Source organism: Suricata suricatta, chromosome 16 (assembly GCF_006229205.1).
Source record: "Suricata suricatta isolate VVHF042 chromosome 16, meerkat_22Aug2017_6uvM2_HiC, whole genome shotgun sequence".
Lineage (NCBI taxonomy): Eukaryota > Metazoa > Chordata > Mammalia > Carnivora > Herpestidae > Suricata > Suricata suricatta.
In genome coordinates, this window is record NC_043715.1 from 43,864,405 (window position 1) to 43,880,365 (window position 15,961).

At 37.1% G+C, this 15,961-nt stretch overlaps 2 protein-coding genes across 2 annotated transcripts in view; both read left to right on the forward strand.

Moving 5' to 3' along the window:
* Nucleotides 1-7,183, forward strand: part of LOC115281039 (zinc finger protein 91-like) — a 239,667-nt gene extending 232,484 nt beyond the window's left edge. Inside the window, 1 exon segment of the mRNA XM_029926287.1 lies at nucleotides 4,220-7,183. Within this exon segment, the coding sequence (XP_029782147.1) occupies nucleotides 4,220-5,901 (1,682 nt within the window). The 3' untranslated portion in view covers nucleotides 5,902-7,183.
* Nucleotides 4,075-15,961, forward strand: part of LOC115281011 (zinc finger protein 569) — a 93,690-nt gene continuing 81,803 nt past the window's right edge. The window contains exons 1-2 of the mRNA XM_029926201.1: nucleotides 4,075-4,157; nucleotides 12,350-12,427. Coding sequence (XP_029782061.1) covers nucleotides 12,405-12,427 — 23 coding nt within the window. The 5' untranslated portion in view covers nucleotides 4,075-4,157; nucleotides 12,350-12,404. The remainder of the gene's footprint in view (nucleotides 4,158-12,349; nucleotides 12,428-15,961) is intronic.

Sequence of the window (15,961 nt, forward strand, 5' to 3'; positions counted from 1 at the left end):
GGGCTCCCACCTCCCCTGCCCGTCTCGGGCTGGCCCATTTTCCAATCTCCCCAGTTCGCACTCACTCACTCCGGTATCTTTGAGGTTGTCTTCTTTCTGGGGTCCGTATTTTCTCCTTCCGCTCTTGCAGATGGGAGTAGTGTCCTTCTCAGTTCAATAGATGGGGCAGACGGAGTTTACAGAGCTCCCTTCCTCTCCGCCATCTTGGCTCCTCCCCTCTCCATACAAGTTTTAGAATTATTTGTTCCAGTTCTGTGAAAAATGTTGTTTGTATTTTGATAGCAATTGCATTACATCTGAAGATTGCTCTGGATAGTATGAACATCTTAACAATATTTTCTCTTTTAGCCTATGAACATAGAATACCTTTCCATTTGTTTATGTCATCTTGAATTTCTTTTATCAGTGTTTTCCAAGTGCAGGTGTTTTGCCTGTTTGGATAACTTTATTCACAGGTACTTTACCCTTTTTGATACAATTATAAATGGGATTATTTTCTTAATTTTTCTTTCTGCTATTTTGTTAGTGTATAGAAATACTACTGATTTCTGGGCATAAAATTTTTTGTGCTGCAACTTTATTGGATTCACTTATTACTTCTGGTAAATTTTGGAGTCTTTAGGATTTTCTATGTATAGTATCATATCATTTACGAATATTTCAACTTCTTCTTTACCAGTATAAATACATCTTGGGTTTCTGATTTTTTGAAAAATGTAAATTAAGCTGCTATAATCTTTGGTGTACAGATGTTTGTCTGAACACAAGTGTAAATATGTACAGGTATGACTGCTATATCATATACTAAGTGTGTGTTTAGCTTTATACAAAACAACCAAACCTTTTCGTGATGGTTGTGCTGTTGTACAATTCCATTAGCAGTATGAAATTTTATTGTGTACTTTTTCTGGATCTTATTTCCAGCCAGCATACTCATTTTCAGTACAAATCCTGGAACTTACAACTCCAGATTCCTTTCTTATATTCAGTAATTGCCTCCCCCTTTTTTTCCCTCTCCCAAATCCTCAACATTCCATAAGTTTACTGAAACCTTTCATCATGTCGGTGACCTGTAGCAATGCCCAAATAATTCTAAAGGTATTTTCCTGGTATTTGCTTTGGATAGAAGAGTAAGTATAAGAAGAAATGAGACTGGGCATAAAGGAAACGAAGCAAACTCTGAAGTAAAGTAAAGACAAGTAAACAAAGACAACTTGGTATCTTGGTTGATAAGGATAGAGAGAACTAATGAAGATATCCATGGCTAGTAACTAGGGAGCATATGAAAGAGGCAAGACAATTGGAGAAGTATGATCACTTTTCCATTTTAATCTAAGTCTAAGGACTTACCATGGATGTACTTTTGTTTCCATTTGCAAGGAGGTGTTGGAAAAGCCACAGATCAGTAATTCCCAGGCATATACACCTAGGATTAGGAGAGATTTACTACAAAGGAATAGCACAAGAGTATTTAGGAGTGCTAGAAGTGTTGTGTATGATTACTTTTGTGGTGGATACTTGACTTGAGTCATTATAGATCTTTGTTCTTCTGTTTTTCACTTACATTGTCTTTTAAAAATTTGTAAATGTTTATATGTGAGAGAGAGAGAGAAAGACAGAGTGATGGGGGAGAGGCAGAGAGGAGGAGACACATAATCCAAAACATGCTCCAGGCTCCAGTGCAGGGCTCAAACTCCAACAGTGAGATCATGATCTGAACCAAAGTCAGACCCAACCGACTGAGCCAACCAGAGACCCCTCACTTAAGTTGTTTTGTACTCTTATTAACCTAGTTACTTTTTATTGAGTGTTAGACATTGTAAAGAAAAATTATGAAAGTAATTTGAAGCCTTGGGTGAATCTTCAATGAAGATTTTGGTTTGCTTTGTGGCTAACAATCTTCAATTACTTTAGTTTAGATTTCTTGGTTGAGTGGTTCAGGCTTCAAACCCTACCCAGATTGGTCTATTGCTTTTCCCTTATTCCTCATTTTTGTAGCCCTCAGGGTTCCCAACCTGTTCTCCAGTTGGGCCCTGTTCTCCAGTTATTGCCCAAGTCTTATGTAATGGCCCTAAACACTTTTTATCTCCACATCTCAGTTTTCTTTTCTTGAACTGTAGGACCTCTGTAAGTGGAAAAGCAGCTTGAAATGAGAAGCTTATTCCTGTGAATTTGTATGTTTTTCAACTTTTATCCCACCAACTCTTTATTCTAATTGTAATTCTCCAGTGTCTTCAGTCAGGTGCTTGTAATATTTTGTGTAATTGCTCTCATCAGACTGGTTGGTTTAAATTACCTAGTCTTCTGTTAGCAGAAATGGATATTAAGATTTATGAACTGGGGGGCACCTGGGTGGCTCAGTCAGTTAAGTGTCTGACTTCGGCTCAGGTCATGATCTCACCATTTGGTGGGTTTGAGCCCTGCATCAGGCTCTGTGCTGACAGCTCAGAGCCTGGAGCCTGTCTTTGGATTCTGTGTCTCCCGCTCTCTCTGACCCTCCCCTGCTCATGATCTCTCTCTCTCTCTCAAAAATAAATAAAACATTTTAAAAAAAGATTTATGAATTGGTATTTAAATTGAAACCTGAAGGATGAGAAAAAGTATCTCATGCAGAGTGGTCCAAAGATGTCCAACAGGCCCTGTTATTTGTAAGTTGAAATTGGCTCTATAATTTTTTCAGAGCTAAAAGTAATTAGTATGTTTGGCAAATAATCAGTAAAGCCAAGAAGGCTCATGGAGAAATCATAGATTAATTGGGACCAGACTATGGAGTGCTTGTTAATGTCATGGGAAGGATTTGGATTTTATTCACTGTTTAATTTGGAAAGTATTTAAAAGTTTTAGGCAGAGATAGCAAATTATGATCTGAATCAGAGTCAGATTTTAGAAAGTATTAAAGTTAAAGGTCTCCATGCTTTTCTTCTGATACACTGGATTCAGTTTCAGTTAGTCTGGTACAGTATTGAAGCATCTTTATTTTTACCAAGGTCCCCAGGTGATTTTGATCCCCACCAGTTTGAGAACCACTAGCTTAAAAAAGTTTTCTTTTCCCTTACTTTCTCAGTAGATTTTCTTTATTCTCTGATCTCCAGTGTTTTTTTTCCACATTAGTATGTAAGATCATTCTACACTAATAAAAACAGTAGGCAGCAGCATGTTACTGCAGCATGAAATCAGTTTAGTATGTTTTGACTGTATGTGACAGAGAAGAGACTAGGATAACATACAAAAAAATGAAACAGTGTAAATGCTGTTTAATGAAATTATATGTGTCATGTTATGATGTGAAATGTGAGTAGACATTACTATAAGTTATAGTTAAATAATATCTGAAAACCACTGATGTAGGCCAGTTATTTCTTGTGGGTATTGGTTCCCTATACTAAATCTTCCTCAGCTTACAGCTCCTGTCCCAATAAACTCCTTGAAGTTAAAAATTTCATAAGTTGAAAATGTATATAATGTACTTAGCAAACATCATAGCTTAGTCTGTCCTATCTTAAACATCATAACACTTATGTTAGTCTATAGTTAAGCAAAATTATCTAACATAAAGCCTATTTTATAATAAAGTGTCAAATACCTCTTGTAATTTGTTTAATACTGAAACCAAAAGAACAGAATGGTTGTATGGGTACAGAATGGTTTGAAATATATCAGTTGTTTACCCTCATAATCACGTGGCTGACTGGGAACTCTAGCTTGCTGCTGCTGCTGCCCAGGACTGTGGGAATACTATACTTACTATATATTGTTAGCCCAAGAAATTATCAAAATTCAAAATTCGAAGTACAATTTCTACTTAATGTGTATTGCTTTTGTACTATCATAAAATCGAAAAATTTTAAGTGGAATGAATCATCATTATTTGGTTATCATCTGTATGGATGTTCATATATAGTCTTTTCTACTATGGAAGCTCTACTTCTGAAGTGACAACATAAATTGTTGATGTTCTATTATCTTTCAGACTTGCCTTCAAGGAGTGCAAATAAGGACTTATCTCCAAAAAAGGACACTTATGAAACAGAATTATCCCAATGGGAAATGAGTGCCAGGCTTGAAAACTGTGATCTTGAGGAGTCCAGCTCCAGAGATTATTTGGAAGTCAGAGGCACACTGGAAAAGCAGCAAGAAAATCAGGAGGAATATTTCAGGCAAGGGATGATCATATATGAAAAAATGTCCATATTTAATCAGCATAGTTACTTATCTCAACATCCTAGGTGTCATTCTACTGAGAAACCCTATAAATGTAAGGAATGTGGAAAGGCCTTTAGACGAGCCTCACACCTAACTCAACATCATAGTATTCATACTGGTGAAAAACCCTATGAATGTAAGCAGTGTGGGAAGGCCTTTAGTCGTGATTCACAGCTTATTCTTCATCAGAGACTTCATACTGGTGAGAAACCATATGCATGCAAGGAATGTGGGAAGGCCTTTACTCAGAGCTCACAACTTATTTTACATCATAGAATTCATACTGGTGAAAAACCATATAAATGTGAAGAATGTGGGAAATCCTTTATTCGTAGCTCACAACTCACCCGACATCAGAAAGTCCATACTGGTGAGAAACCTTATGAATGTAAAGAATGTGGGAAGGCCTTTACTCAGAACTCACAGCTTACTCTGCACCAGAGACTTCATACTGGTGAGAAACTTTATGAATGTAAAGAATGTAGAAAAGTCTTTACTCAGCTCTCACAACTTATTCTGCATAAGAGAATTCACACTGGTGAAAAACCCTACGAATGTAAGGAATGTGGGAAAGCTTTCATTTGTGGCTCACAGCTTTCTCAACATCAGAAAATTCATAATGGGGAAAAGCCATATGAATGTAAGGAATGTGGAAAGGCCTTTATTCGTGGCTCATTACTTATGCAACATCAGAGGATTCATACTGGTGAAAAACCCTATAAATGTGAAGAATGTGGGAAAGCGTTTATCCGTGGCTCACAACTTACTCAACACCAGAGAATTCATACCAATGAGAAGCCCTATGAATGTAAGGAATGTGGAAAGACCTTTAGTCATGGCTCACAACTTACTCAACATCAGAGAATTCACACTGGTGAGAAACCCTATCAGTGTAAGGAATGTGGAAAGGCTTTTAATCGTGGCTCACTTCTTACTCGACATCAGAGGATTCATACAGGTGAAAAACCCTATGAATGTAAAGAATGTGGAAAGACTTTTAGTCGCGGCTCAGAACTTACTCAACATGAGAGGATTCATACTGGTGAGAAACCATATGAATGTAAGGAGTGTGGGAAGTCTTTCATTCGTGGCTCACAACTTACTCAACATCAGAGAATTCATACTGGTGAGAAACCATATGAATGTAAAGAATGCAGAATGGCCTTCACTCAGAGCTCACATCTTTCCCAACATCAGAGACTTCACACTGGTGAGAAACCCTATGTATGTAATGAATGTGGGAAAGCCTTTGCCCGTGGTTTACTCCTTATACAGCATCAAAGAATTCATACCGGTGAGAAACCATATCAGTGTAAGGAGTGTGGGAAGGCTTTTATTCGTGGTTCACAACTTACTCAACATCAGAGAATTCACACTGGAGAAAAGCCCTATGAATGCAAGGAATGTGGGAAGGCCTTTAGTCATGGCTCTCAACTTACTCTACATCAGAGAATTCACACTGGTGAGAAGCCCTATGAATGCAAAGAATGCAGAAAAGCATTTACTCAGAGCTCACATCTTTCTCGACATCAGAGAATTCATACTGGTGAGAAACCATATCAATGTAAGGAATGTGGGAAGGCTTTTACTCGTGGTTCACAACTAACTCAACATCAGAGAATTCATATCAGTGAGAAAACTTTTGAATATAAGGAATGTGGGATAGACTTCAGTCATAGCTCACAAGTTTATATATGAATTATCTGATTCTTTGTAATTAAAATAGAGAGTCTTCTCTGGTCATTAATCCATTATCATCAAAGAATTCCTAAAATGTGAATATGGGAGCATATTTGCCTCATAAAGTTTGGCATCAGTGAATTCTAATGGGAGAAAGATACCGTTAATGGAATCTATGTAGAAAAATCTATCATTACTGGAAACCTATTAAATTAACTTTAGCAAATCATAATAGAGTTCTGTTAATGTACTAAAATATAGGAAGGCCTTTAGCTGTAGAATGTCTTTTTCAACATTATCTTGACTCTACCAGCTACTTTTCTTTGTGATATTTATCATAATTAACCTCTACTTTCATTTAACCATTTGTAAGATAAGCCTAAGAATAATACCTTCCTTGTAAGATTCTTGGACATATATTGTGAGACATTTCATGTAAAGCTCTTAGAGCAGTGCCTTGAACATATTATATCACAAATATTAGCTATCATTATTACTAGTATGATCTTAGAGAATTTGCATGAGAAGAGGACACGATTATAATGAATATTGAGAAATATTTCACTAACCCTTAACCCCGACTGTTTTAGTGGGGAGCACTACATGCCGTAATGAATATGAGAAAGCTTTCATTCACATCTCATGCCATATGCTAGAGAAGGAAATTCATACTGTTAAAAGAAATCTTGCAGATTTAATCAGCAAATTATTGAAGAGGAGTAAGGTGAATTGTAATAAAGTCCCAAAACTCATATTTTCTATAATTTTTGACCACAATTTAAGAGTATTATTTAGAAATGAGAAAAGTGGATAGTCAAAATAAAATTTTTTACTACTATGAAATTTCTAAAAACTTGAATGTACAGCTTTTGAATTAAACTAAAAGTAAACTGACATTACTATTTTGCAGTGAACATGATGACAATCTGTCAGAGATTGCTATTTCCCTACTCAATGTCTATTTTCCCATCTTTAGAATTATTGGCTAAAAAATTATCTTAGCCCCTCTTGCAGGTCAGTAAGATGGAAATGGTATTTGTTTGTACATATGGAACGTTTAAGAATACCTTTTTTCTTTCTGCATTTCTATTTTCCTGCCTACAATGTGGACATTTAGTTTACATCTCTGATGACTTTATGGGGAATTTGAGAATGGTGTCTGGGTTCTAAGGATGATAGAGCAGAAATACAGAATGCGTCTACACCTGTACTGGTTTTATGGAATAGCTGTATCAGTTCTGGTCTGCCTGCCTCCTGTATTTCTTTACATAAAATTAAAATAAACTTACTTGTTCATGCCGTTGTCATTCTGTTATTGACACTAAAATGGATTAAGTGTATAAAATTTTGTGCCGGGTAGTGCTATGGGTAAAAGAAATCTCAAGTATGGTATTGACTTGATGCCATCATGAATGAGAATCAACCCAGTTCAGGCTAGAAAGCTAAAGATTTTTGCTTTTATCGACAGGACATTTGGTCAGACTCCTCCAGTCTGTCTTAAAAGGCAGATCATTTACCAGTTAAGGCTATAATATTAGTGGAGATAGTACAAGTGATTCAGAATGTGTATTGGGTGTTTCTTGCTGCGTTTGGCAATGTCCTACGAAAGATGAATTTAGTGTAGAGTTAGCTGCAGAGGCTACTAGCAGAGATTGAAAGTGATTTCCTTTGTCAAAAGATGCTATCTCTGCTTATAGGCATTCAGTCCTGGTTACTGTAAATTCTTATATTGCTGTATTCCAGCCACTGACTTAGGAGTTTGTGATACAGCAATGAGAAATTATAGCAAGAAGAGGTAAAATAATTAAAATTTGTAGAGTATGTTAGAACCTAAGTGTTATGGAAGAAAGGTCATTCAAAAGTAGTTGAGCAGATATGAAAGTTTATGCAGTAGACCATGGATAAGGAAAGAGGTGAGTCAAGATTTGAAAATGTGAAGGAGTAAGTCAGTGGTTATCTAAAGGAGGAGCATTCCAAACAGGAAAAAGCTAGATCAGTGGCCCTACAGTGGGATAATGCTGGTGTGCTTGAGGAACATCAAGAGAGCTATTGTTGAGGTCTCTGCAAGGGGGTGGTGATTAATAGAGGAGGTTAGAGAGAGAACAGGGCCATATCTTGTAACGCCTTATAAATCATTGTGAGAATTTTGTATTTTATTCTGAGGGAAATGAGTAGCCACTGGAGTGTTTTGAGCAGAAGATATTATCTAACAGTAATGTTCGATGAAAACAACAATTGTGAACATTGTTAAAAACAACACTAACATCTAAGTGGATAAGAAGTTATGGTCTTAATTCAGATGAAAGAGGATGGTGGCTCACATCACAGTGGTAACAATGGTGAGATGTGGTTGGACTCGAGATACATGGCAAATGTGAGCAAGCAAGTTTTATTTAAGATTTGGATGTCAGGCGAGGGGGTGTCTGGGGTGACTTTGATTCACAAGTTTTGGTCTCAAATAGCTGGAAAGATGGTATTCCCATCAGTTGAGATGGGAAAAGCTGCAATTTCATCAGCTTTGTTGGGGAAGGTTGGGAGTTAATTTTGAACATGATGAGTGTGAAATGTCTTTTAGACAAAATGATAATACTGATTAGGTACTTGGATGTTTTAGCTTGTGCTGTTCTAGAGATTATATTAATTTGGCAGGTATTACCTATACTTACATAAAACCATAAGGCAGGATAAGATCATCAAGGACCTGAGTATAGATTTAAAAAAAAGAACAGAAAGACTGGTCCACAGTGCCTTCTAATATTAAGAAGTCTGCATATAAAAGGACAGACTAGCAAAGGATGCTAAGAAGGACAGTGAGTTGGAAGGGAAACCAAGATAATGTGGCATTGCAGAAGCTAAATGAAAGTCAAAGGAAGGATGATCAATGGTTGCAGAAATCATTAGCAGTTTACCTAATACTAGACTTGAGAATTGCCTATTGAGGTTAGCAATAACAATGTTATTGTTGATCTTAAGTAGAGTTTGTTTTGGAGTGGTTGAATTAAAAACCTTTTAAAAAATAGAAATTGGAGACCATGAATATAGAGACAACTGCTTGGAAGTGTTTTTGCTGAAAAATGTAGCAAAAAATTAATAAAAGGTTAATAATTAGTGTGGCAATAGGAATAGGAATGTGTTTATATCTAGAATGAGAGAAGTAATACCATTTCTGTTTGCTGGTTGGAATAATTCAGGTGAACGGAATAGTTCATAACAGAAGTGAGAACTACTGGAGCAATGACCTTATTTATGTCTGTGAGAGAGGATCTAGATTTAGCAGATGACAAATTCACTTTGGGTAATATTCAAACTTTATTCCTGGCAATAGTATGGCAGAATATGGGCTGCTGGGAAGTAAGTAGATAAGGTGGGGAAAGTTTTGGGAATTGTTCTTCTGATTACTTCAGTGATTCTTTGAGTGGTAAACAAGGTTAGCTGAAAATAATGGGGGAATGAGAAGTTCAGGGTACAAAGGAAAAAAAGATAGGAAATAGTCACCAAAGTGTGATATTTAATGTAAAATATGATTTCCAGGCAACATTAAAGGAATAGAAAAATCAGGAAGGGGTCAGTTAGCAAAAGAAATCAGGCTTATTCACACAAGATCTTTGACATTGTAATTAAATATTAGCAAATACTTTGAAAGCCTTTTGAGTTTTTGAGAGAAATGTACTACTGCTAATGCAACCCAGTCCTAGCTTGCAACAGCCTGTGACTCAAATCCCCCAAACAATTCCCAGGCTTTGAAACAAATCCATTAGAAAATGACCCATTTGTATAATTTTCCCAAGGATATATATTTAAAACTGTATGTTCATATGCCTATATATATATATTGATCTATATACATATATATTTATATACCCATATCTATATAGCTAGAGTATAGTTTCTCTTTTCATTTGCTTTTTAAAAATACTGTATATATATATTAAGCCAAGGTTTAGTGATTGTTATGCAGCAACAGAGACTGGAGTGATTGCTAATATATATAAATGAAAAAGTAAGGTTTTTTTCACTTCCATGTTTTGGTAGTCATCTCAGTCTCTGTTGCTGCATAACAATCACTCCAAAACTTGGCTTAAGATACAATGATTTATTTAGCTCACACATCTATAAAACTTTGGAAAGGGCTTGGCAGCAATAGCTCATCTCTGATCTATACAGCCTCAGATGGGGTGGCTTGAAAGGTAGGGGGTCACCTGATGACTGAAGGCTGGAATCATGTGAAGACTCAAGCTCAGATGTCTGGCAGTTGATTCTGTCTGTGTGCTGGACCTTAGGGTGCATAGCCAGAATACCTACAGATGGTGTCTCTATGTGGCTGCTTAGCATGGTGTCTTGGGTTCCAAGAGTGTGTCCCAAAGAACAAGACAGAAGGGCATGTAATTGTAATAATCTAGCCTCAAAAATCATATAACCTCACGTGTGTCACACACTAGTAGCTGAGGCAGTTACAGCTCTATGAAAGAAGAGTCAAATTATAAGAGCTTGTAGGGTAGGATATATTGTGGCCATGTTTGGAAAATGCAATATGCCATAAAATGCTTCCATACCTAGCCTGGGAAATTACATAATCTTGCCTCTGCCATTCTCTATTTGTTTAGGTGGATACCTCTTGATGGGAGTGTCATGTTGTAAGTAGAACATATGGGGTAGGGTATATTTTGGTGGGAATTTGGGGGACATACATTCTGTCCCAGAGACCCTCTCCTATTTGAAGTTACCTCATTTTTATGGTGGCATATTGTTATAGCTATATATTCTTTTAGTGATATGCTGTAATTTTGGCAGACTGCCAGCATTTTCTTTTTTTTTTGAGTGCTTGCCTACCCTGCCATGTACCAAATCTCCCATTCTCTCTCTCCAGTTGTGGCTCTGTGACTAAGTGAAACAGAAGTGGTAAATAATTTCCCTCTCATTGATTCAACAATTTCCATAAGAGTATGGAAATAACTCCCAATATACTATTATTTACAGTTAGTATAAATATTTAATATGGCTATTAAAGGATATATTTTACTTCCAGTTCTGGACCAAGATAAGAGTATAAAGAAATATGTAGCTGTGGTAAAAGAGTAAGAGGTAAGAGAACTCTGGGGGCGTCTGGGTGGCTCAGTTAGTTAAGCCTCCGACTTCGGCCCAGGTCATGATCTCACGGTTTGTGGGTTCGAGCCCCGTGTCGGGCTCTGTGCTGACAGCTAGCTCAGAGCCTGGAGCTGGTTTCGGATTCTGTGTCTCCCTCTCCCTCTGCCCTGCCAGCTCATGCTCTGTCTCTCTCTGTCTCAAAAATAAATAAAACGTTTAAAAAATTAAAAAAAAAAGATGTAAGAGAACTCTGAAGAGTACCCAAAGTCTGAAGGAGAGTATCCAAGGAAGGATACATTTTGAAAGTGGACCCCGTCTCTAAATCTTGGGTTCAGATTTCATCATAGAAGGTGTATTTTCAGCCCCACTGAATGGTGGAGAATTCTGGTGGGGGTGCAGGGCTAGAGCTAATCTGTACTTGTTAAGCAACCAGGAGGCAAACCTTTGAAACACAAATGAGTTGCAACAATAATAGTAGGGGACTTGAATATACCACCTCTATCAATGGATAGCTCAATCAAACAGAAAATCAACAAGGAAACAATGGCTTTGAAAGACACAGTGAACCAGGTGGAGCTACAGATCTATTCAGAACATTCCATCCTAAAACATCAGAATACACATCCCTTTCAAGTGCACAGAGAATACTCTCCAGAATAGACCACATATTAGGCTACAAAACAAGTTTCAACAAATTCAAAAACATTGAAGTCATAACCATTCATCTTTTCCGGCCACAACACTATGACATAGATGTCAACCACAGGAAAAAGTCTGGAAAGGCCACAAATATATGGACGTTAAATAACATGCTACTAAACAATGAATGAGTTAACCAAGAAATCAAAGAGGAAATTTAAAAAAATACATGGAGACAAGTGAAAATGAAAGTACAACAGCCACAAATCTTTAAGATGCAACAAAAGTTCTAAGGCAGAAGGTTATAGCTATACAGGCCTACTTCAGGAAGCAAGAAAAATCTCAACCTAAACTTCTACCTAAAGGAGCTAGATAAAGAACGAACAAACCCCAAGCCAGTAGAAAGAAGGATATAATAAATATTAGAGCAGAAATAAATAGAAACGAGACCAAAAAGAAAAAAAAAAAGAAGAAGAAGAGATCAGTGAAACCAGGGCCCAAAACTAACACTAGCCCCTTCATTGGTGCATACCCTAGAATACAGCCTATAGCTTCACAAATAAGTTCTTGATAGGAATGACCCTTCCCCTGCTTCCCAGAGCATTCCCCTTGTGTGGCCCTTCTGTAAGACCTCCATGAATTTTATACAATACCCTTTTGACTTGAATTAACCAATCTTGCCTTAGCATTAAAACCCTAAAACAAACCACCTGCAGACCCTAATAAAAAACATGTGCCCTAGGTCCTGCTGCATTCTCTGCCTTCCGCCTGGACCTCCCTGAGTGGCTCCTGGAGGCATGCTGTGTAACTTCCTGGACCTGTGAGTACGAAACTCTGTTTTAATCTTTTTTGTCCTTTTGTTGAACTCCAGCTCACGATCAAATATCGTGGTGCTCTACTTTACAGAAATTAATTTAACAAAGTTAACACAGAGGTGTGCTAGTAACTTTCCCAATTTTTATTTACCTAGAATATCTTAATTTCTCTTTCATTCTCGAAGGTTTGGCTAGATATAGAACATCTGTCAGGGTTTTTTTCTCTTTCAGAATGTTAAATATATAATCTCATTTTCTTCTGTCTTCCATGGTTTCTGATGAGTAGTCAGCTGTTAATTTTATTGAAGCGCTTTTATATGTAGCAAATTGATTACCTCCTACTGCTTTCCTTGAATATTTGCTCTTCAGGAATTTAATCGTATAACATGTCTCAGTGTTGATCCCTTTAAATTTATCATGCTTGCAATGGATTGAGGGTCTTGAAAGTATGTATTTCATGTCTTCATTAAGTTTGGAAGGTTTTGGCAATCATTTCTTCAAATATTTTTTCTGCCTCTTCCTCCTTCTGGGTTCCTATTATGCATATATTGATATGATTGATGATGTCATATAGCCCTCTCAGGCCCTTTTCTTCTTTTTTTTTTTTTCACATTCTTTTTGTTTCTACTCTTCAGACTAGATCATTTCAATTGCCTTATATTTCTTTAAGTTCACTAAGTTTTCTGCTTCTACAGATCTGCCATTGAACTCCTCTAGTAAATTTTTCATCTGAGCTATCATACTGCTCAGCTCCAGAATTTCTTTTTGGTTCCTTTTTATAATTTTTATTTTATTATTATTTTTTTTTGATCAACATTCATTTTTGGAGGCACCTGGGTGACTCAGTCCATTAAGCACCTGACTCTTGATTTTGGGTCAGGTCCGTTCATGAGCATGAGCCTATGTCAGGTTCTGTGCTGCTTCAGATTCTCTCTCTCTCTCTGCCCCAACATGTGTGCTTTCTCTCAAAAATAAATATAAAGGGCGCCTGGGTGGCTCAGTCGGTTAAGCCTCCGACTTCGGCTCAGGTCAGATCTCACATTCGTGGGTTCAAGCCCCACGTCGGGCTCTGTGCTGACAGCTCAGAGCCTGGAGCCTGCTTCCGGTTCTGTGTCTCCTTCTCTCTCTGCCCCTCCCCCTCTCATGCTCTGTCTCTCTCTGTATCAAAAATAAATAAAACATTAAAAAACTTTTTTTAAATAAATATAAACATTTTTCAAACCTTCACTTTTGTTCATATATTTTCTTGATTCCCTTTAGTCTTCTGTACAGTATTTTACTGAGATCATTTAGTATATTTTGGAAATCTGCTTTAATATATTTGACAGGTAATTTCAATGTCTGGGTTTCCTCAGTGATAGTTTCTGTCAAATTCTTTTCTTTTATTGGGGTGCCTGGGTGGTTTAGTTGGTTGAGCATCCAGCTTTGACTCAGGTCATGATCTCATGGTTCCTAAGTTTTGGAACCCCATATCAGGCTTGTTGCTGTTAGATATAGCCCACTTCAATCCTCTGCCCCCCCTTCCCCTTCCATGCTCTCTCTCAAAAATAAACATTTTTTAAAAATTATTTTTACATATGAAAGGGACATATTTTACCTTCTTATGCTTTGTAATTTGTTGCTGAGATCTAGACATTTTGAGTAGTATAATATTGTAATTCTGGAAATTGGATTCTTCCCTACTTGGGGATTTCTGATTTGTATATGTTGAGGACTGAAGCCATCCATTTATTTAGTGACTTCTCCAAACTATTTTTGCAAAGTGTGTTTTCCATGTTGTGTGTTATCATTGAAGTTTCTGTTACATTATCTTTGAGGTCAGGCAGAGATATTGATTAAAACTTTAATCCAGGGGTGCCTGGGTGGCTCAATCGTTAAGCATCTGATTTTGGCTCAGATGATGGTCTATGGTTTGTGAGTTCAAGTGCCACAGAGGTCAACTCAACCCCTGCTTCAGGAGAGCTCAAGACTTGCTTCGGGTGAGCCCTGCATTGAGGGAGCACGGGCCCCACCTCAGGCAAGCACTAGCCCTCCATTGGGTAAACATAAGCCCCACTTCAGGTGAGCGCGAGCCCTGCTTTGGGTGCACTCAAGCCCCAGCTGGGCAAGACTTGTTTCTCTCTCTCTGCCCCTCGCTCGCTTAATCCCTCTCTCTCTCAAAAAAAATCAATCCAAACTTGAGAAACAAAATAGATGAACATATGGGAACGTGGGGGAAGAGGAGAGAAAGATACAAACCAGAAGAGAGTCTTAATGTTGGAGAACAAACTGAGGGTAGATGGAGTGAGGTGGATGGGAGATGGGTTAAATGAGTGATGGGAATTAAGGAGGGCACTTGTGATGAGCACTGGGTGTTTTATGTTAAGTGATGAATCACTGAATTCTACTTCTGAAACCAATATTGCATGTATGTTGGCCAAAATTTAAATTAAAAAAAATTAAATAAAGTCACCTCCCATAGTAAAAAAAAAAAAAAAAAGCTTTAATATGAGTAAATATAAAATTTTTTATTTTATTTTTTAAATTAATTAATTTCTAAATTTACATCCAAGTTAGTTAGCATTTAGTACAACAATGATTTCAAGAGTAGATTCCTTAATGCCCCCTACCCATTTAGCCTGTCCACCCCCACAACCCCTCTAGCAAACTCTGTTTGTTCTCTATATTTAAGAGTCTCTTATGTTTTGTCCCCCTCCTTGTTTTAATGTTATTTTTGCTTCCCTTCCCTATGTTCCTCTGTTTTGTATCTTAAATTCCTCATATGAGTGAAGTCATATGATATGTAAATATAATAATTATTAATAAAACAATTATAATCATATATACTTTCTTAGATTAGGCTTCTATAAAACAATACAATAGACTGGTTTTCTTAAACAAGAGAAATTAATTTTCTTGACAGTACTAGAAGCTGGAATTTGTGGAGACCAGGGTCCCACCATGGTCAGTTTCTGGTGAGAGCTCTTTTCTGCAATGAGAGCTCCTTTATTGGATTGCCCTCATGCGGTGTGCTCAAATGACCACTTTTTTGTCCAAGTGAAGAGAAAGAGTATATAAGCTCTCTGGTGTCTCTTATAATAAGAGACATTAATCCCAGTGTCAAAGTTTGTTCCTCATGCTTTTTTCTAACCCAGATTGTCTTCCAAAGTCTCATCTCCAAATACCATTACATTAGGGGTTGGGGCTTCAACATATGAATTTGGGGGACACACAATCTATAATATGCATCAAAAACAGAGCTGCCAAATATTATGAAGCAAAAAGTGACAGCATTGAGCACAGAAATAATTATACAATAGTACCTAGAGCCTTGAATACTCCACTTTTAATAATGAATAAAACAATGAGTCACTAAATTCAATACCTGAGGCTAATGTTACAGTATGTTAACTAACTGAAATCTGAATGAAAACTTGAAAACAAAACAATGAATAAAACTATGAAATAGATGATCAATAAGGATATAGAGGACTTGAACAACACTATGAGTCAACAGACATACAGAATACTGTACCCATTGACAGCAGAACACTGATTTT